The following is a 20629-nucleotide window of genomic DNA, read 5'->3' on the forward strand; positions in this document are numbered from 1 at the left end:
GATTATTCTTTATCCATATCATTTTTACAGTGGTCGGCCAGTTATTGAATATATCAATGCCATTAAGAAAACCTTGAATTTTACACTTTGTTGGCAAACTATTTGTTACTTTGTCCAAAAAAAAATCATTCGTAAATTAGTAGTTCATCTCTTTTGTTGCATATAAACAACTTTTTTTATTGTTACTATTGGTCGTCTTTGGCCATGTGATTTTTACAATGGTCGAGCAGTGATTGAATATATCAATTCCATTAAGAAAACCATGAAAATATCAATCTTCCTCCCGGTTGGAGATTTGATTTCTTTCATAGAACCAATTGGTTTCAGTCACCTCTTTGTGTGGAACAAAGGGAGAGGGTTTGGTCCAAGACCACTGGAGAAGGAAAAATTTCTCATCATACAGAAAAACTAAAGAAAAATCAAGCAATGCATTTTCATCCAAAGGTCCAAAACAGCTTTGGGCATGCCGGTACCAATTAATGGACCAGCAAGGACAAAAGATCTCAAATTTATTATGAAAAAACTGAGAACTCAGTGATCAAGAGAGGATCAGGCCGAGGTTTACACCTCCCAGGCCTCAAAATTGCCACTAACAAAATCATAGTAACCTCCATATAAAGAAAGAGTCTTCTTCTCCAATGCTTCTTCGACGAAGGGGTATGTCTTTAAATTATCCAGAGATACATTCACTGCTTCCTGCATACATATATATAGCAGAAAAAAGGAAAAAAATAAAACCATTAAAATTTTAGTAAAACTAGAAAAAAAAACCATACATTTTCAAATGAGCCTAATCGGCATGTAGTATCAAGAGTCACCTTTTACTGCATGGTTATCAGAAATAATAATAATAATAATAAGCTTTAATGCATCTATACAGGGTTGGCTTGGTGAAAGTAATAATTGCTCACTAATTCCTATAGGACTACAAGCAAGCTAGAAATCTATGTGCATTATAGTTGTGGAGGTAAGACCCGATGCATGTTCATGTGTCATTACTTGTATGTATCGACATTATTAAAACCATGATATATCGTACCATACCAAATTGGACGATACCAAGCATACCGTACCATACCGGTTTGGTACCGATACCGATATCGATGACGTACCGATATTCGGTATGTCAAAAAAACTGCATACCGTGTCGACACTATACTAGTGTGACACCAATATGAGGTCCGGTACCGAGATGGCGAATCTTAATTAAAACCATTAAAAGCTAAAACAAAAATGTAGTAGCAAAGAAGGAACTAGGCGACACCTTTTCACATTTGGTGCATTGTTCCGGGAAGGCCAATTTAGAACAACTGCTCTTCACCTTCTCTCTTGCAGGCATACATATCTTCACCCAGTCCTCTATGAAGTCGCTGCAAGCATCAAGTAAATAAACAAAAATTATCAGCAGAACCGCATTTGTCCGATTAAAAACTGCAGGTAAAAAATAATTACTAGCGTGCTATATATCCAGTGCAGACGGTTGTTAACGTGAGTCCACATGCATGCATGCATCGTATTTTCATAAGAAGATAGAATTCCAGTATCCCCAAACTTTAGGAGGTGGTGCAAGTAGGAGATGAGAATGATGCCTCTCTATTCCCACCTTCGACTCTATTCCATGGAATGCAGGAGAGGAATAAAGGAAAAAGTACATACGAGCTGGTGGAGCCATCATCCTTGATCGACATGAGCCCTTTGATGCCTCCGCAGCGGCTGTGACCGATCACCACGATGTTCTCCACCTGTCCGATAATTTGTGTGCCATGAGTAATAGAGTCTAAATGTTGGTAGGATAAGAGGAGGCCGTATTAGGATAATGGCTATGATTAAATTAAAGAGGAATCACGACTCTCAAAATTGGTGGCTTTAGTAGAGCAAGGTTGTCTCCATGTACTTTCTTAAAAATGGAATATTCTGATTGGAGAATTAAACAACTTTCTTATTTAATTCCTATCCCTTTCTTGATAGGATACTACCAATGTTTGTCACTTGGATGCTTTTGGCTGCCTAATGGCCCAATTCAAAATATAGGTAATGATATCATGGTTTTTACTAGCTACATGGATAATAGGTTATCTTCTGAAGAAAAATAGATTAATTAGGTATTGTAGGCAACTTAATAAATTCTTTGAAAACTTACTATAACTTAATAAATTCTTGGAAAACTTACTATAACTTCAGAATAAAAAAATAAGCTGATCAAAATTCATTGTTGAGGCCGGCTATCTGATATACAAGAATTTCTTTTTTGGAATCGAGAGTTCATAATTAATATTTATCTGATTTTAGCAATTTTTTAATTTTTTGATTGAATAGATCGTGAATTTAACTTACCAGAGTTTTAAATCATTAAAAAAAAATCCTTACAGCAACTTACCAAACAAAGGCTAAAAAAAATCGAACAATTTGGCAAAAAAAAAACTCAAATAAAAAAATAGAATTATGATAGATACATATTAAACTAAAAATATTAAGTATGTTAAAATTTCGTTCTTGTAAATTAGATAATTTTATTTTGATTGATTTTTTTGTATAAAAATATCTTTTTCTTCTAACTATCTCAGATAAAAAATCCTTCCTTGAATTCTCATTTATATAATATACAAACCCACATATATATAAACTTTGGCCTCAGCATGTAGTATATAGTTATTTTGAGAGCTTTCATGGTGGTGGGAGAGAATTATTGGTGGAGGCGCAGAGTTTGTTGACTTCTGACCTTGAGATGGTGGACTGCATATTCTATGGCGGAGCCGACGCCAGCGTACTTGGTCTGCGAGCACGAACACCATCGGTCAAAAACAAGGGATTAGTTTGGCATGCGGGCCCTTGATCATCTTCATCAGAGGAATGAAGGGTCGTGATTGGGCGCATGGGATGATGCTGTATATATACCTTGTCGTAGGGTGGGACCATGTTGGCGATGTTGCGGACCGTGAAGGCCTCACCTGGCTGGAAATCGAACACCACCGACGGGCACACGCGCGAGTCCGCACATGCGAACACCATGAACTGTATTCATTGACCCAACAAACCAGCCCAAGCTCCCATGTCAGTGAGGTCATGGGAAAAATATTAAAAATCATGTCCCGGTCTCAGTAATTTATTATTCTTTTTTTTTTTTTTGTCAAGATCTTAGCTATTATTTGTTCTTTTCAGTGGAGCATCTCACACAATATTCGTTCTTCTATTTTTTAAATAAAAATTAAAAGTTTTAGATTTACTTAAAAAATAAAAATATGTTATGTCTAAATTCTAATTAATATGGAAATGGCAGCAACAGAAATAATAATAGTGGCAGTTGTTTTTGCCGCTCAACATCCACAACAGTATATTGAAGGTAAATAATAGTAATGATGAATAAGCACATGGAGGAGGAATAGGTTTTTGATCAAAAATCATCTTATTTTTAGGAAATTAAAAGCAAATTATTTATAAAATATAAAATATTTTTAAAAATAAAAATAGTATCGCATATATTTTATATTTATGTTCTATTTTCTAAGAGAAAAGGGCAAAAATACAATGCCTGCTAATTTGTTTTATGTCGCAATGGTAATTATGTAGTGAAAAACTGCATCTTCGTCTATTGAACCAAAAAAAAAATCAAGCTTTTATATTAAATTAAAAAATATTAAAAAAATGCTACATCTTTATACCAACAAATTCCATGTACAAGTAATGAAGCCAATATTTTTGCTTCACAATTGATGGCTCATCCAATTTAGATCATGTCTATAATATTAAGTATGAAAAGATATCGCTAGCATCACCATCAAACATATTAATATTTCTAAAAGTATAATATTTTGAAAATAATAAACTACCAAGGTATATGTTATTCAAGACTATGCATTATTTTCACACTAACAAATAGTGATCATTGATTTGTTTAAAAATAAAAATTTATGTAGAAAAGTAATTGATCAAAAAAAAAAAAAAGGTGACTGCGAAACCTTTAGTTCTTCCATAGAATGAACCCCGAGGTTACCTTGGGGCTCTGGCCCTCGGCGAGCGTGCGGAAGACATCAGGCTTCTTCCTGCACGGCACAGATGTAATTTCGTTCAACAAATCGGGACTCTTTGGTCTTGACAAAATAAAATATCATTCAACAACCAAGAAAATAAATAGTTGCCGTTCTATCCGAGCTGACCAATAAAAGCACATAATGACCAAAATGCCCTTATTAGATTATGTCTTTCTTGGATTTTGCCCGATCGAAATATATTAAAAATAGCGGCTTAGATATGAAAACTATAAATGATATAGTTTCATAGGTTATAAAATTTATAAAATAAAAATGCCATTTTTTGTCATTTGAAAAACAAATTATTCACTCACTCGTAGGTTTCCTTCTTGAAGTGCTCGAACCCGGATTGCAGCCTCTTGATGGGATCCATCTCCTCCACCTCTTCAGATTCTGAAGAAAACCAGAAAAATAAATAAATAACAAGATTTGCTCCCCTCAAAAAAATAAAAAAAAGAAAGCTACTTTCTCCTATTCAACAATGGAAACTAGATCAGAATACTGTTTATGCACGAAACATTTCAAGAGAAAATACGAAATAAAAATAAGTCAATCTAATCAACTTAACGATAACAACTCACAAAGCCAAGAATTTTTCATTGGTTATCCATAAACATTTTAAAAAAGGGAAAAAAAAAGCTGACACAGTACGAATAGGCTGAGATGGAAAACAGAAACAGATTAAGACCGGAATTCAGATCAAAGAGCATAGATTTTTTTAGATACAAAAATCTAAGTAACTAAGAAATAACATGGAGGGCTTCAAGTGTCCACAGACCTCTCTATGATGCAATCCTCTTCTTCTTCTATTCTGCCTTCTTCTTCCTCTTCTCCCTTCTTCTCTGAAACCAGAAGAGGCTGCGGGCTCTCATCTTATAGCGACCCCGTTCGGATGTGCCGCCGGAGCAGGATTAGTTGGGGAGCCCGCGGGTCTGAAGGAGGGGACTCCCCGTTTGTGGTTTAAAACTCGGCGACCGGAGCGATTTTAGCCGTTAAACTAGGGCTCAGATTTCCGTAATCCCCGCCCTCTTAAGAGTTAAATACGACCTGGCGGGCCCTACGCACGTGTGGCAAATGGCAGGTAATGAAGGCGGTGAATCCCAGCGTATCGGCGCGCGTGTGAACACTTGACGTGTTTGCATGAAAACAGGCCAAGGCCTATCTTCGAGGCTTCATTTTGGTATGCGTGAAGATTTAGAATATGCTGTTTAATCCATGAGTAATACCACTCCGGTTGGGGTGTAAAAGGAGTTAAAGGCCTGGATGTGGTTAAACTCAGTTGAAATTAAACTCATTAAGCTTGAAATGCTTGTTCGAGCTTAGTTTGTTTACTGCTATTTCAAGCTCAATTCAGGCTTAATTTTGAACCTAGTCGGACACAATCTAAACATGCAGCATGTAAATTCTTAATCAAAATAGAGCTTAATTCAGCTTGACTTCAAACATAGCTAATCTGAAGAACATTTGATTAATTCATACATTAAACCAATTACATTTTGTCTTGATATAAGGTAGATTAGAGAAAAAAAATACTACAAATGATATTTTGACTCTATAGAAAACCAAGCCTTATTTAGACAAGATTGAATGAGTTAGGCGTTTTTCTTTTCTTTTTTCTTTTTGGCTTGGCTTGACATTATTTTTGAACTTGAATTGATAATTCAAGCTCGATTCATTTAGTTTCAAATCGAGCTTATCCATGATGAAGCTTAGGCCAAGTTACAGCTATTTCATTTATTTTGCCATATCTCTCGTAAAATGCACATAAACACTTCTCCATCTAGGTGGCAAGAGAAGATTAGTACAAGCTACAGATTTGCTGCCAAATACAATGGGTCGACTGATTGTGAAGTTGCCAAGTAATTATGAGCATGATAAATTCTCCTAGGCAATTTATCAATGACCTAAAGTATTTTCCTTAGTCCATTGCAACTTTGCAAGGCATTGAGTTGTCGGGAGATATACGGTAAGAGTAGGTGGTTACACCGATTTCTATCATATCTATTTTATAATCAAGTCGCATGAATGGTCACAATGGACCCTAGAATTTTTTTAATAGTTAAAATGTGCACTGGTGCATGTGATTACCCAACAATTTTCTTAATACTTAAAATGTGTGCTTGTCAATCTCTATTCCGTGTTATGTTACTAATTACGAGGTGATGATCAAACTACAAGAGGACTAGGTTTCATTTTCAAATTGGTAGTAGCGTGAGTCCTGGAAATCACATGTCTCTCACACATGCTTGCTTTTTTGAAAATAACCTAAGGATCCTCTCAAGTTTAGAGATGGAACTTGAAGATTAGGATTCATGTTGTACATGATACAATACCTCTGCGATACATGAGCTCGATGCATCACGGGCTGTCCCACAATACATAGTTTGTCATGATTGCATATCATCTTTAAATTTGTGAGGATTCGAACTCATTCTAGCTTCCGTTCTCCTATCGTGGTTATCGTAGAGCATGATTGGCAAGCAAGCAAAGAGAATACAGTATATCAGTTGAAAATTTCAATCTTAAGATCACAACCATCCGTGAATCGCATTATAGCACACAATTGCAACTCGGTCCTTCTGCAAAATGTCGTGTGCACTCCTCCATATAGGATAGGGATTGTAATTTATGCACGAAAAAACGATTCCCCTTCCATCGCATGAATCCACTATTGGATCGCGCAATGATCGCTTAGAAATCTGTGCAGATAGATAAATGAGGTGTAAGGAGTGTTTTGAGATCGATGCAGGATGTGATCCAATAGTCGACATGGTGAAAAAACAAATCAATCACTCTTTTGCATGGAAGGTACAATCCAAACCCCTCCATACATGGCACCCATGTAATCATGGGCCATCATGCGATATATGGGCTGCTGCAAACTGGGGGACTCAAGTTATTAGATTCAACTCTTTAACGTGGAGAGGATCCAAACTCTTTGGCAAAAATAAACCAAGATTGCGTATGCATGGATTGTTGCTCGCCCAAGACGCAATCTAACCCATGCGAGTTCATAAGGAAAAGAAAATAGATCAACTTTAATCGTGAATTATGATCTTTTTTACCCTCTTAAGCAAGGTTGTGTAAACAAAAATCCATTCACCGAATAAGAAAAAGGAGCAAGAGCTGACTGATAATATTCCCAAACGAAACCATCTCCAAGTTCTGTACTCCTTCCCCGAGTCGGTCTGCCACAGAGTCTGATGACCATCTTTAAAACGAGTCCAATCCAATCCAATTCTTTCCTTGGAAGATCAAAAGACCCCTTATCTTTTTTTACTCATAGACTTTTGTCCTTTTCGAGTCCTCGTGGTTGGTCTTCCATTTCTAGTCCTCCAAGATCTCTCCTTTCTTCAGCCCCAAAGGTTCTATACAGCGGTGGGAACTGGTCGTGACCATGGCGACCCAATCCGCGCCTCCCCCGAGCTCTCCCAGCGACACTCCCGAAAACCAAGGTGATTTCTTCTCTTCCCCAAATCCTTGTTTTCAAGTATTTGCCCCAATTTAAGGTTCTGTTCCATCGTTTCCACTGGGTTTCCAACCCGGAGTCATCAAAGAGAAAAAAAAAGGTTCCTTTTCGTTTCCCAGGTACTAGATTACAGTTTTAGGTTTTTTTCGCTCGCTTTTGTATACTTCTTACTGGGTTCCCTTTATCTCCGATCAGAATTTGTCCGCATGCTGGATGTTATCGGCTATGGTGGTAGTGTTTTGATCGATGCATAGGGAAATTCATTATTGGATAAGAAAAGAAATAATTAAATTGGCTGATGATGGTTTGTGCTGAGATAAAGAAGCTCGAATTTATTGGTAAAATTGGCAAGGATTAGGTAAAAGAATTTTTTTTTTTTTTTTGACATATTGAAAAGTGCTGCTTGCCTTTGACTGATCCTATTTATTGGCAAGGAGGAAGGTGGGAGTTTGGGTGCTGATTTAATTAAATTAAAAAGGAAACAAAAAGTAGTAATCAGCATCCGTGGATGTCAGAAGAATATCAGAAGAAGGGAAACTTTGATTTGGGTGAAGATCAGGGCTTTATGTGAAAATTACCTTGGTTACCAATGTCTACATTTTTTTTCTTTTTCTGTTAGAATTCTTGATGCGTACTTTTGTTGGCTCGAGGTTTCAGTTGTGATACCTATAAAGCAAGATAAACTGGATATCACAGAGACAGAGAGTCTGCTGAACCAGCCTCTTTGTTCGTTGAGGTTATGAATAGCTTGCTACAGCTGGTGTGATGAAGAAGTTTCTTATAGTCTCACGAGGTTACTTAGTTTTTTCAAACATTTTGGAAGTAGACCGAGTTTGCTTATATTCCAAGGTTCTTGAACTACCTTACAAATTCAAGCTTTTTTCTTTCACAGAGTTATTTTGCTATCGTTTCTGCAAATAACAGCTTCCAATATCATAAAGAGATCTACAATAACAAACTTACCTGAATTATGGGTTTGTTCAACATAGCAAATGGTGTCATTTTTCGTTGTAAGCTTGAACTCTTCAGGGAAAATGCAGGGCTTGTCAATGCATGTATATGATCCCTGTAAAATTATGAAGAGTAAACAGCCTATGATATTTTTACATTAACATTGATTGTGCCACGTAACATTAGGGCCCGAGTTATCAAAGACAGCGGAGGGAGATGGTAAGGATGTCAAAGGAGAGATTGCCAATGAAGCTTCAAGAGAACCAGTATTTGCAATCCCGCAACCAATAAGGGAGGACCAAGTGCAGAATGCTGTTAAGTTTCTATCTCATCCAAGAGTAAGGGGTTCCCCAATCATTCACAGACGTTCCTTTCTTGAAAGGAAAGGCCTGACAAAGGAGGAAATAGATGAAGCCTTCCGCCGTGTACCTGTAAGACTTTTCTTCCATTCTTTCTTTCCTAGAGTTCATTGTGCATCTCAACATCTTACAACTACCTTTTTCCTTCTGGCAAGGCATTCTTTCATGGAGGCTTGTTATATTGTTTGTCACTGTTTCGATGTTTCATATGTATTGCAGGACCCTCCTCCAAATGCTGCCAATGTTGAGGCTGCCACCACAAATCAGGGTAATCTTTTTGAACCCATTGCGTTGTTTTGTAACTAAACTTGATACTGACAACACAATACCAGTCATAAATGCTTCTTAGATTTTATACATCTTACAAATAAATCTTGTGATTGCTGAACTACCATAGACCACCACCATCTCCACCATGAGTTAACAGCAATGAATTTTTATGCTATTTGCATTAAACTTATCACTTTTGTTTTAGTTTTGATTTTGCATTGCATATTTTTTTTTTACTTATATTCCAGTATTGTTTTTATACATTTTCTACGTTTGTTTTACTTGAGAATGTGATTTATAAAACTTTGGTGAGATACTTTTATCCTAGGACCATGGACTTTTAGATTAAGTTTGCCACATGACAAATTTGGTTGAATTGCTGTTTGTCATTGATATTTGGTGAAACCTTTTGTTTTCTCATTTTGAGCATTAAAAGATCAAGGAATTGGTTGGGCAGGCATATGTGTTTTTTAAAGTTTTGTGGGATGAGAGCTTCAAACTAGACTCCTGGTTAAAGAAGATAATCTGAAATGATGTTTTGATGCCAACTTTTATTGGAAAGAAATGGAATGTCCCATCAATTAATTCCTTGATGGGTGATAAAAGAACACATTTTTTTTAAAAAAAGATTCAATTCTAAATTGGTTACTTTACTTACACCAATGTAGAAAAGTAGCACATGTGTTATAGCAAATATAGTGTGGTTTTTGTTTCTTAACCTACTTTGATTTGATCGCTCTCTTAGTATCCGTGTAAATTGAATAATTTGAGCAGGCATTTTAAATCTAGTATGGCTGTGATTAGGAGTTTTGGTCTTGCCCAAGTGATAATAGAGTCAAAATGACCTATCAGGACAAAATCCACCCAAAGTAATACTTCTAATCTGATTGATGCTTTTCTAAGAAAACTTTCACGTGATCCAATTTGAGTGGCTCCTTTTGTTTGTCTAAAGGATGAAGCCACCTCTTTAATTTGATATGTCACCATCCTAACTTGCAAAAACTATTATTCCTGCATGTGTTACATCTTAGCAAACTTGAAGAAAATAACCAAAATTTCTATAAAATGCAAATAGAAAACAAATTCCTCTGTCTCGTCTCCTTAATCGAATGGCTGATTCGTTTTGGTTGTCAGCAGCTGTCCAGCCAAAATCATCGACAACCTTGCAGCCTCAAGCCTCAGTACAAACTCCACAACCAGCTGCTGCTCCTGCTAGTGGGGTTCTCGTGTCTCCAAGTTTGCAGCAATCCAAATTTCACTGGTCCCATGCACTTCTTGCCACAGGGGTTCTAGCTGCTACAGGTGCTGGTACGGCTGTTGTTTTTAAGGTATTTCTCTCCACGCTTTCACCCGTCTTGCAGTTTACTTTAGGTTTTAAATTGCTGCTAACAATTGTTTCAGGTGCTCGCTGGCACATGCCATGCCATGCCAATAATGGCATCTAGCACAAGTTGCCACAACACCTTTCAACCCTAAGTTTAATATTTTTAAAATAAAAGAGAAATTTTAAATTATTATTATTATTATTTAGTTTCTTTTGTTCCAGTACAGCGAGCTCATGTGCCAGCATGGCCCATGCCATGCTCGCCACCAGGCAGCATGTCCAATGTCACCCAACAATTAAAGCCTTGCTGCTGATTGACTTTTTTTTTTCTGATTCAGACTTGGGAGACATTAAGTAAAAGTTATATTACTCTGCTTACAATTTCTTTTAACAGAATGTAGTTGTTCCTAAGCTGAAATCTTGGATCAGAAAGGTTGTAGCAGAAGAAAGTGAATCTGATAAGGAAGACAAGCAGAGTTCCAGGTTGGCTGAAGAAGCAGCAGAAGCTGCTAAAGCAGCAGCCTCATCTGCTGCTGTTGTTGCTGAAGCAAGCCAAGAATTATTAAATGCAAAACATGAAGGTTATTCACTTCTGCATGAATTTATCCCTCCTTCTCTACCTGTAAATTATTCATGTCATTTTGGTCTTGGGTTCCTGACTTTGAGAGCTTCTTCTCGATTCTTCTTGTTAGAGAGGAAGTATTTTGAGGCTTTTATGGTAGCGCTAGATGTCCAAGTTAAAGAGATGAAATCCATGGGTGATGCTATTCGTAAGCTGGAAAGCACAAGGGAGAACAGTTTCTCTCAAGAGAAGCTGATAGAAGAGTATATCCAATCTACAGTAGGGAATGGTAAGTTAATCAAATGGGCATGTCATTTTCTCCAATGGTAACTAGCTTATGTGGTATGGCTTTAATGGAATGCATTATCCTGTGAAAAAATTAGTCTGCTATGTTGAATATTGATGGCAATTGAAGTCCTTAGGGGTTGGTTGGCAAGATTTGGTTAGTAATATTGATATGTTCAGAAAACAAGAAATTCAAAAAAATCACTAAAATTCCATGTGCATTGTTGGCTTTAGGTAAGGTGATAGCAAACATAGAACAAATAGCTTACAAGGTTAATGATAGAAATGTTCCATTTGATACCTTTTCATGTAATAGAGTTAAACTGGGTATAGAAAGAAAAAGTAATCCCAATGAAGAAGTGGCAAATAAGAAGAATAACTAATAATATTTCTGAGAGATTTTGTAAACTGAAAAGTTGTATAAACTTGATGATTCAAGCCCATTAACTTAAACACTCAATAATATAGTTCCAAACTTGGATCCTCATAGACTCCAGACGAATTGAGACCCGGACAAATTTGAAACAAAATAATGATTCGAGGACCCCCTCTAGTCAACCTACAATTAAAATATAACACTCCATGACTCTACTTTGTGTCTGTGCATATACGCTTCTAGTCATGGTTTCTAAAAGCTGAGATTTTGGTCATCTCATTGGGTGGTCAAGACAGATGAACTGAGATCTTAGTCTATCTTGGCCAATATGGAATGCAGGTAAATTTGGAAGGACATGATATTTTTTGCTATCTCGGCTGATATTTTGGGACCGGAATCTCAGCCCGATATGGTAAATCCATTAGCAACTATAAAGGCATTGATTTTATAATTTGCTTGTTAAAAATCTATGTAAGGAAGTAAAAGGTGATTAAAAAAATATCATCCAAATATGTTTATATTGTATTTGTCAAGGTTTTCAGTTCGATACTGGACCATGTATGGATAACTTACTGGTAAAACACAGGACAACAAGGTATATGCCCCCATACCAACATTGAGACAATACCATGTGATGGTAAGGGGGTGTACCAAGCCCAGATACCATACCAGGTTGGTATGGTTTGTCTTGTACCGGCAGGTACAGGTGAGTATGCAATATCTTTGTATTTATTGGGTTATGCTGGTCGAGATATTACAAGCCTAAAATTGCTAATAACTGTATCTCGAGGTTCCTAAAACTGGTACAAGTTAAGATCTTGGTTGAGATAAGATCTTGGTTGAGATAAAAAAAAAAAAAAAAAACTTGCATTTAATTGGGTGGCTTTCTAGCATTAAACTTCTAGGTTTACTATTGAGGTAGGGAGTGATTTTATACTTGCATTTGAGCTATATCTTAAATCTCTCCTATATTTGAGCATTGCTTGATAATGTGGTGACTGGTGAGACGTCCTCAGACAAGAATTTTCAATCAATACTATTATTACTACCAATGATGCAATTTTCTCTAGCTGACTGCCATTTTCAATGTCTCTGTACAATCTTCAGGACCAGTTAACAATTCATGGAGAACTTCTCAGGTCAATCAACCAGATGCAAGTCTCCCCTCAATGTTTTCAAAGGTAAAGTACAATTTTGACTGGGTATACAGTTTGAACTTCGAACTCTTCAGCTACTTGAGTATTATCATTAATCAGTTTGATTTTATTGACAAATTTCTTACTAGTTCCTTACTTTTTGTTTTCAGCAAGTTAAAGTAAATGGCGTGCCAAATATGGACTTTGGAAGAGGTAGTCATCTGTTTCTTCTCTATGCCCTGACCCCCCCCTTCTCTCTCTCTCCTCTCCTCCAACCCAACCAAAAAAAAAGCCATTATGTTGCAATTCACATTCCCTTCTGTTGCTCATCCTATTTGATGTTATTGAACAGCGAGGCCTTCATCCACACCTGCATCAGTGGAGTCTATACCTGCACCACACACAAAGCCATTTATGGAGGTATATAATTCATCCTCTTGTCAATACCTTCATAACTTGAAAAGAAACAATAAAGACAACATCAATCTGGCACTATAATTGCTTGCCTGAAAGAAAGTGATATTAGTGTTTTTCAATGCTGCAATATTTCCCATTCATCCTGCATACATGTTTTGTTAGGAGACTCATTATAGTGCTTCATCAGAAAATGTCCATTAGAATCTTGATATGCTGTCTGAGTATATAGGGCCCACTTTCTTCAAACCATTTTTCCATGCGACCCTTACAGGAAATTTGAATGGTGTATATATATATATATATATATATGTATGTATATTACTCTCTGCACGGATATTTCGAATTGTTTCTTATCTTTTCATTTGAATTTGTGACACTGAATGCCAGCTGTTTTATCTTCTGCACTGGGATCTCGAGTTAATATTTGCTTAAAAAAAGTTACAAAATTAAGTTACATAAAGAGGATGGCTACTCAATTAAGGTTATGACAGCGATGGCCATGAAATTATAGGTTGTCTTTTTAAACTCAACCTCATTGATGAGGTTCATTTTTGTTAGTATATGCATAAAGGTGGTATAACATGTAAATGGATCGGCAATTTTTTGGATATTTCTATCTGATCTTTGAGTATTTGAAACCCTGATATAAGGCATTCTCAAATTGGATCTTCCAAGTCAATAACGGAAAACCATATTCCATATTCCCTGAATTTTCTTTGTTAATTAATTATTTTGGAAAGGTGAAATTAATTCCAGTTCTTACCATACAACTTTGAGGAGTCTCATTGATGCCCGAGACCACAAATAGGCTAGGGGTAACTTAATTGGCATTTCTGAGAAGTATAACTTAATTGGCCAGTGAAATGAGAGAAACAGCCCGATGGTATTTTTGCTGCTCTCAGATTTCTTTTGCCCTTGAAGTTGGCTCCCAGAATTGCAATTTGAAATAAGAATCACTCAAATATGAATTGAGCCTTTGACTGGAAATCTAGCTCAAAGCTGAGGAGGAACAACCTTTACAGGGTAAATTTCTTGTTGTCTCACTGTCTTGAATTTTAACTGAAGAGAAAAACCTAAAGCATAACAAAAATTTATGTATATGCTATATGCAGGTAGAAGAAAGGTTTTGACACAATCCTACCTAAAGTAGGAATTTAAACTAATAATAAGATAAATGAAAAAATTAATCTAAAAGTGCAAGGTAAAATAATTTATTATATGTACTACTCCTAGGCTCTAAATGGAGGGGATCCATGTCAATATTGGCCCTTTAGAAACCGGTCCTCTGAGAATGGACCCCATATCATGATTAATTTGTCAAATGAAAGTCCTGATAAGTAGTGAATATGCTAATTGTTGGTTCTTATCAATTTTTCCTTTCAAGTGATGAGCCTAAAATGATGCAATCTTTGAAAAGAAACATGCTTTCTCCTTTTACTACAGTTATCTGATGGATGTGCCATCTATCATGTGATATTGAATCTTAGTTCTCTATTTATGCAGGCCTAGAGCTTGAAATATATGAGGGGACTGCATGTCTTTTATTCTTGCTGCCTCTTGATTAACATGCATGTCCATTCAACATATATGGATGACCAATTTAGCAAATTATACCTCCTTTTTCAGGGATACTGAATCATTATCTAACCTGCTTTTGAGGTTTTTTTAGAAATGAAATCTTACCAATTAAAGATCCAGACCAACTTATGGAGTTTTATGGATTCCCTAGATGTATGTGCACCCATCTTACGAAGTTATTTGGACTCTATACATGTACAAATAATCAGAGCTTTTAGTTCTCTTCTATGGCTTTATGATTCCTTATGATTATGAGAGAGAGAGAGAGGGTTGGATGCAAACCAGTATCGTGTTGAAGCCTGTTTATTTTAATTTATTTATTTATCTTTTTGGGCATGGGGGGGATTTAAGTATATTACTTTGCATATATGTATCCTGTTCACTTTAGTAGTTACAAGAGTTGATGTTATCTGCACACTAGGGCATAAACTTTTTTACCTTACCCATTATTTGGGAACTGAAATTGCTTTAATAAGTTTCAGTATTTTATTCTCCTGATCAGGGGTATTGCTTAGAGAGAGGGGATGGGGTTACCTGCTGGAATAAAACCAGACTGTTAATTTCACTATTTTTCTGCACTGGCAATGGTTTCCCTCTATTACAAAACAATTTTAATCCATTTGCCTATTTATTCGAATGTCCAGGATATCAATGACATGCATCCGAGTCTTGATCAACCACCAAAAAAACCTGTTTCAGCTCCTAGACCAAAGGTTTGTGCGATACCTTCTGAGCTTCTAATTATCTAGCACAATTTCCTAGTATGTTAAAAAATAATTGTGCAACCTTTCTTTTTAATATCCTTGGTCATTTTCTTGATATGCATATGCAATTGTTTATCCTTGTTGAATTAGGTGTTATTTGTATGATTAAGTACATTTTATAAGGATTTTCAAATATTAGGCGTATTTTTTCTATCCTAGGAAAGTGAAAGAAAATCGCCACCTTCAGTTTCTTTGACAGAATTACCTTTTCTAATTTTGTAGTCATGTTTGTGTATGTGTGTGGGTTTGTCTTCTTATATCATACCTTTTGAGCATTGTTGTTTATGTGATTATATCAAACAGCCATATTGGGAGGTGCGTCAGCAACCTCAGCAAAAGCCCAGCTATGACCTCCGATCCCAATCAAGCGATGAGGGGTTGAGTTCTGAAGTACAAGAGAGCATCGACCCCTCCTTTCAAATGAACGAGAAGACTCATGAGACTTCAGAGCCTTGGTGGAGAGGGAAGACTTCAAAAATAACTGAAACAGAGCCCAAAGTGGAGGAACCAAAGCAGCTCCCTTATGGAACTGGAACCAGTGAAGGGCCCAGCCGGCGGAGGTGGGTCCCACCTCAGCCACCAACGGTCGCTGTTCCAGAAGCTGCTGCTGCCATCCGACACCCAAAACCATCTGCTCAAAAGCTGCAGTCAGGGGATGAGCAGTCGGTGGCGAGCTCTGATGATGGTGAAGAGAAGGTGATGAGAGCACCCGACACTGCTTTTCAGGTGGAGACCTCCAGTGTTGGAGAAATGAATCAGACTGAAATACAAGAAGAACGGGCAGATGGTATCGAAGTAAACTGATAGCTCAAAATAAGAGTTCAATCATACTCCTTTGAAGGGGATTGATTGTGTTGCCAATAATAATAGTTCTTGCCCCCTTGTTTATTATGTATCGTTGAGCCGATGCATACTTCATATGTATTTGCTTTTAAACTGCCTTCAGAGAGTTAAACTACCTTCAGAGAGTTTATTTAAGAGAAGATAAGGGAGAAAATGATCTATTTGTTGCTTTTGATACTTATGCTTCATATTTGATGGAAAATAAAACACCGGATTCAACTAAGGAAGCCTGAGGGATGCAAGCCTTTAATCGGTGCCAGGGTTATAAGATGCACAAGCCGGTTGGTCCATCCTCAGGCTGATTGGGAACTGCAAGGATGTCTTCTGACAGAGAACAAAAAACTAAAAGCCATGTTTAAATTTCTGGTGGTGAATATACTTGTAGATGATAAACTCTGTGCAATTTTTCTACAAAAAATTGTTCTCGTTGATAAAAATTGAGCACAAGCCTGCAGAATTTGCTATAAAGCTTGGCATGCCTGACGTACTTTGACATGATCATAGACAGCAGTTGTACAGAGTGTTTTTCGATAGATTCTTTAAGAATAGTTGGAGTTCGAGATGGGGAGGAGAAGAGTAATGATATTGTTTGATGATTTGCAGGCACTTGGTGATCAATTATAAATGGTCTGGTTAACCTTCCCAGCAATGGGGTTTGAGGTGATGCATTTTATTTGATATGTAGTGGAAATTTGACAACCTTTCCCCAAGGATTATTTGATAAAGTTTGCAAGAACCAAGGCAATAAGTAGCTCGAAGCCAATTTAAGTAGGGCCCGAGATATGGATGGCTTTTAATCTCTTGACAAATCTACAAGAAAGTAAACTAAGTAGGGGAGATTTTTTTTTTCTTTCTTTCTCACCATATTGTTTGTAAGGTAAATTTTACATGAATAAACGGTCATAGCAGCGAATCAAAAGACCCATCAAACAAAACTCATAATAAATAAGTATTAGTCAATGCCTTGCTGGATTTTGTTCAAAGCAAATCGCCAAACTAGCAGTCTTACTAGCTAGACTTAGCTCGGACTCTTGGGCACAATTTCCAAATCATTGAATAAGAGCTTCCGATTTTTCAAAAGAATGGAAGCAGGAAAATTCAAGTCCATAAAACGTGCCTCCAGGTCTTCCCAAAAAATATAGAATGGAAGGCTCACCATTCTTGCCTTTCTAATTTAAAACTTACAGGGACATGAACATGATACCTACCTAGATAGATATAAAATATGATTACATAACGTTGCGCAGGGTTTTCCATTCTCCGTGGCAATAGGATTAGAGGGTGACTTTTTGGCCACCCTCCACTGAGACCTTGCAGCCTTGAAGTCTCACTGAAGTGCCGGGCAACTTTGGATTAGCCTCCACTAGTAGCAGAGTTTTCGTGGAGTGGCAACTCGGTCAAAATCCTATTATTCTATGGCATCAAAGGTATAGAATAGTTTCCAAGAGAGTATAGTCTTCATGTAGTTATTAACGATATCATGTTGGCATACAACGTACGTGTTGTCTCCCATAAGAGTTTTTCTTTATCTATTCTAATGGGAACCGTTTCGGTGGCGTCTCAGGGAGGGTGTAACTGTGCCTTTTTCCCTTTTGGTAAGTTATAACCATGCCATTGGAATAGTTTGCTTAGTCGAATAATCATGGATATTTTTTTTAAGGATAACTAAAAGTTGCTTCATATTTCATCCATCAGTTATTGCTTTGAACTTTTTTGTTGTCTCAATATAAGCCTTATAAGTGACCTTTGCTCGGTGAAATGGTAAAAAATTTACGATAGCATGAATTCAAGTTGACTTTTTTTACAAAAAAATAAACATTAGCCCTTCTAGCACCAGAACCGGTCATGAATTGATTTTCCAATATTAGTTAGCCTCAAACTTGAATGATGAAGTGGCAAGACAACACTGGATCGAGCATAAAATAAAGCACCCTTAAGTTGAATTTAGGGCTTTGATGCCATTTATGGTTTGTTTGCTGAAAGCTAACACACTTGCTGGATATCGTTGTATCGACGGCACTAAGTCAGATGAAATGTCATGTTAGCATATTGTAGCTTGTCAAAAAAATGGTCCATATATAACTATACATTTCTAATGAAGTAGGGAAAAAGCTGAAATGCCATGGAATAGGATAATCTAGGGTAAAGATGTCACCATAATAATTATGTTAGTGAAATTGCACTTGGAATGTTAAAAGGGTCTTAGTGTTGAAGCGTCCCTACCTTATCACATGCATTAACTAATGTATCCTGAATCCAATATCTTGGGCTCAACTACGGAAAAAATATTCTTTGGGCAAAAACTTCGGCCAAACATTTAAAAAAAAAAAATTGTCTGAAAAGATTCAAAATATTAGAAAGAAATTGGATTACATGTATAATAACTTCACATCTTTATATTTGTGTATGAGGGAAAAAAATTTAGGAGGTGGAGAAATATGCCAAACTAGATTACTTTTGCGATCAGTTATTCAGAAACAATCATCCATTTTGTTGAAATGTTATGGGAAAAGGAAAAACAAAACAGAGAGAGAGAGAGAGAGAGAGAGAGCGCTTCTGTCCTAATCTGAGAGTACTAGTGTGACTTGTGGTTTGACGGAGTCCGAGCAGTGACCATGAAGGCCACGAGGCTGCGTCCGAATTTGAACGTTTCACGTGTGCCATGTTGTAACACTACTACTTGTCTTATATCCTACAAATTTAGGGTTGCAAATAGGTCGGATTCGGATTGGATCCAGATCTATGTATTTTTATATTCAAAGTTCTATTATATAATAATAAAAAATTGACAAAAAAAAGTCGGGTCGGATCCGAATCAGAGTCAAAATTGGGTGGACCCGGTCCAACCCAAAAAATAAAATAGGTTCAATTAATTTAGAATCCGGCCGGGCCCCGCAGGTCATCGGTCGGGTCTTATACGGGTCGGGTCGGGGCACGGATTGACCCGACCTATTTGCAGCCCTACCTACAATGTTGCACCATATGGCCGCCGTTGATGGATCTCATTCACAAACGTTCGTCTCGATGCACCATTATAGAAATGCATGTACGACCGCACGACACATGCGGGATATAATTTCTCCATCGATGTTGCTTCTTCGAGTTGGTCTCTTTCATTTGGTTAACTAAGCAGATGGGATGCTCGATGCCTTGCAAGAGGCTGCTTGCCAGAATTCCAGAGGCCTGCATCTCGATATGTTAATAAGTCATCTATAATGGTCCATGGACCAAGACATTTTTGTACTCTGCTGTGTGGAATATCTCGGACGCATCACGTTTTACTCGCTTTCGTTTTTCTTCTTCTTGTTATTGAAAATATGGGCTTGTGTTGCACGTCCACAGTTATTGAGGCTTCAGCCACTGCAAGTGAACATCATCCTACAGCCATAGATGTACGACCTGATGTTCATATCCACAAGTTTTGTTTATAAAAAGAAGAAGAATAAATAATGGATGGTGGTGCTCTTAGTTGGTGGATCTGTTTGTGCGCAAATTAGTGCGAGGTTAGGCCCTCGCAGGCTCTATTTCTAGCGGATGATTAAATGCGGAGACCGGATGTTCTCCATCTCGTTTGTCTGATGGAGTCGCCATCTGGTTTGCCGGTACTTAGATGGTGATGGTGTGACATATTCATATGCGGAAGGAGCTGCCACGTTGGTGGGGCTCCCCGCGGATGGAAAGAGTATGAGTAAAACTTGTCTGCCTGTATCGAATATTCTCCAGCGGGGAGGGGGCCCAGTGGAGATTGCTATGCAGGCGAGGTTCTCCTCACCCTCCTCTTTTCTTTTTCTTTTTTTAGCGCAAAAAAGAAAAATTTCTAGCTTACATAAGCAGAGGAGAAGGTGAGATAGATAAATTGCTGGTGTGGCGTAATTGACGAGAGCCTTTGAGGCGAGCCATCATAGTTTTTTTTTTTTTTTTAATCCGTGGGTTGGGTTTAGGGTTTATGAACAATCAATAGTAGAAGATTGAGAAGACGTGAAGAAACGACTTTCTCCTGCATCGTCAGTCGGTATTACTTGGAAGGATTGATTTGAATAATAAGTGATTTAACTAGAGGAAAACACGAAACATAGAACAGTCAAACTTCAAAGTCTGACTCTTGACATCTATTTATGTGGAAAAAACCAATGGGCATACTTAAAGCTCTATGGTCAAAGAAGTATTTTGACAAAGAAGATACACGTGTGTGTATGTATATTGTTTTGAACTTGTCATAATCTTTGGTTTGATGAAAAATAAGATCCTGCCACCTAAAGAAAACACA

The 20629-nt window shown here is 37.2% G+C and overlaps 2 protein-coding genes across 6 annotated transcripts; one reads left to right on the forward strand and one right to left on the reverse strand.

Moving 5' to 3' along the window:
• Positions 1 to 482: 482 nt before the first annotated feature.
• Positions 483 to 4947, reverse strand: LOC103701986 (carbonic anhydrase 2). 2 transcript variants are annotated; one of them, XM_008784234.3, is made up of 8 exons: positions 4807 to 4947; positions 4343 to 4421; positions 3992 to 4040; positions 2896 to 3012; positions 2720 to 2773; positions 1657 to 1742; positions 1265 to 1370; positions 483 to 696 (listed from the first exon to the last, which is right to left on the reverse strand). In XM_008784234.3, the coding sequence occupies exons 2-8, from the start codon at positions 4399 to 4401 to the stop codon at positions 562 to 564; spliced, it is 606 nt and encodes a 201-aa protein (XP_008782456.1). In that variant the 5' UTR covers positions 4402 to 4421; positions 4807 to 4947; the 3' UTR covers positions 483 to 561. The 2 variants fall into 2 exon arrangements, with proteins under 2 accessions (XP_008782456.1, XP_088557988.1); XM_088701862.2 differs by lacking the exons at positions 4343 to 4421; positions 4807 to 4947 and having other exon boundaries at positions 3957 to 4040.
• A 2006-nt stretch (positions 4948 to 6953) lies between these two features.
• On the forward strand, positions 6954 to 16585 carry LOC103701987 (peroxisomal membrane protein PEX14-like). Of its 4 annotated transcripts, none has more exons than XM_008784239.5 (11): positions 6954 to 7483; positions 8635 to 8879; positions 9027 to 9075; positions 10215 to 10405; positions 10796 to 10982; positions 11094 to 11252; positions 12732 to 12805; positions 12931 to 12973; positions 13113 to 13180; positions 15400 to 15468; positions 15823 to 16585. In XM_008784239.5, exons 1-11 carry the CDS (start codon positions 7426 to 7428, stop codon positions 16321 to 16323), a joined length of 1644 nt encoding a protein of 547 aa, XP_008782461.1. In that variant the 5' UTR covers positions 6954 to 7425; the 3' UTR covers positions 16324 to 16585. The 4 variants fall into 4 exon arrangements, with proteins under 4 accessions (XP_008782461.1, XP_008782460.1, XP_088557989.1 ...); XM_008784238.4 differs by having other exon boundaries at positions 7196 to 7483; positions 10212 to 10405; XM_088701863.1 differs by lacking the exon at positions 15400 to 15468 and having other exon boundaries at positions 7196 to 7483; positions 10212 to 10405.
• The last annotated feature ends 4044 nt before the right edge of the window (positions 16586 to 20629 follow it).

The sequence above is a fragment of the Phoenix dactylifera genome, chromosome 7 (genome assembly GCF_051530095.1).
Source record: "Phoenix dactylifera cultivar Ajwa chromosome 7, Ajwa_hap1_PhDact_Kaust_v1.1, whole genome shotgun sequence".
In the NCBI taxonomy this organism is placed as follows: Eukaryota; Viridiplantae; Streptophyta; class Magnoliopsida; order Arecales; family Arecaceae; genus Phoenix; species Phoenix dactylifera.

Bases quoted from the DNA above. Each gene is read 5' to 3' on its own strand.
- LOC103701986 (XM_008784234.3), bottom strand. From the start codon at position 4,401: ATGGATCCCATCAAGAGGCTGCAATCCGGGTTCGAGCACTTCAAGAAG. The intron at 3,013-3,991 runs GTAACCTCGGGG...CAATGAATACAG, and splicing joins CCGAGGGCCAGAGCCCCAAG to TTCATGGTGTTCGCATGTGC. The intron at 1,371-1,656 runs GTATGTACTTTT...TGATGCTTGCAG, and splicing joins GATGATGGCTCCACCAGCTC to CGACTTCATAGAGGACTGGG.
- LOC103701987 (XM_008784238.4), top strand. From the start codon at position 7,426: ATGGCGACCCAATCCGCGCCTCCCCCGAGCTCTCCCAGCGACACTCCC. The intron at 8,880-9,026 runs GTAAGACTTTTC...TATGTATTGCAG, and splicing joins AAGCCTTCCGCCGTGTACCT to GACCCTCCTCCAAATGCTGC. The intron at 11,253-12,731 runs GTAAGTTAATCA...TACAATCTTCAG, and splicing joins CCAATCTACAGTAGGGAATG to GACCAGTTAACAATTCATGG.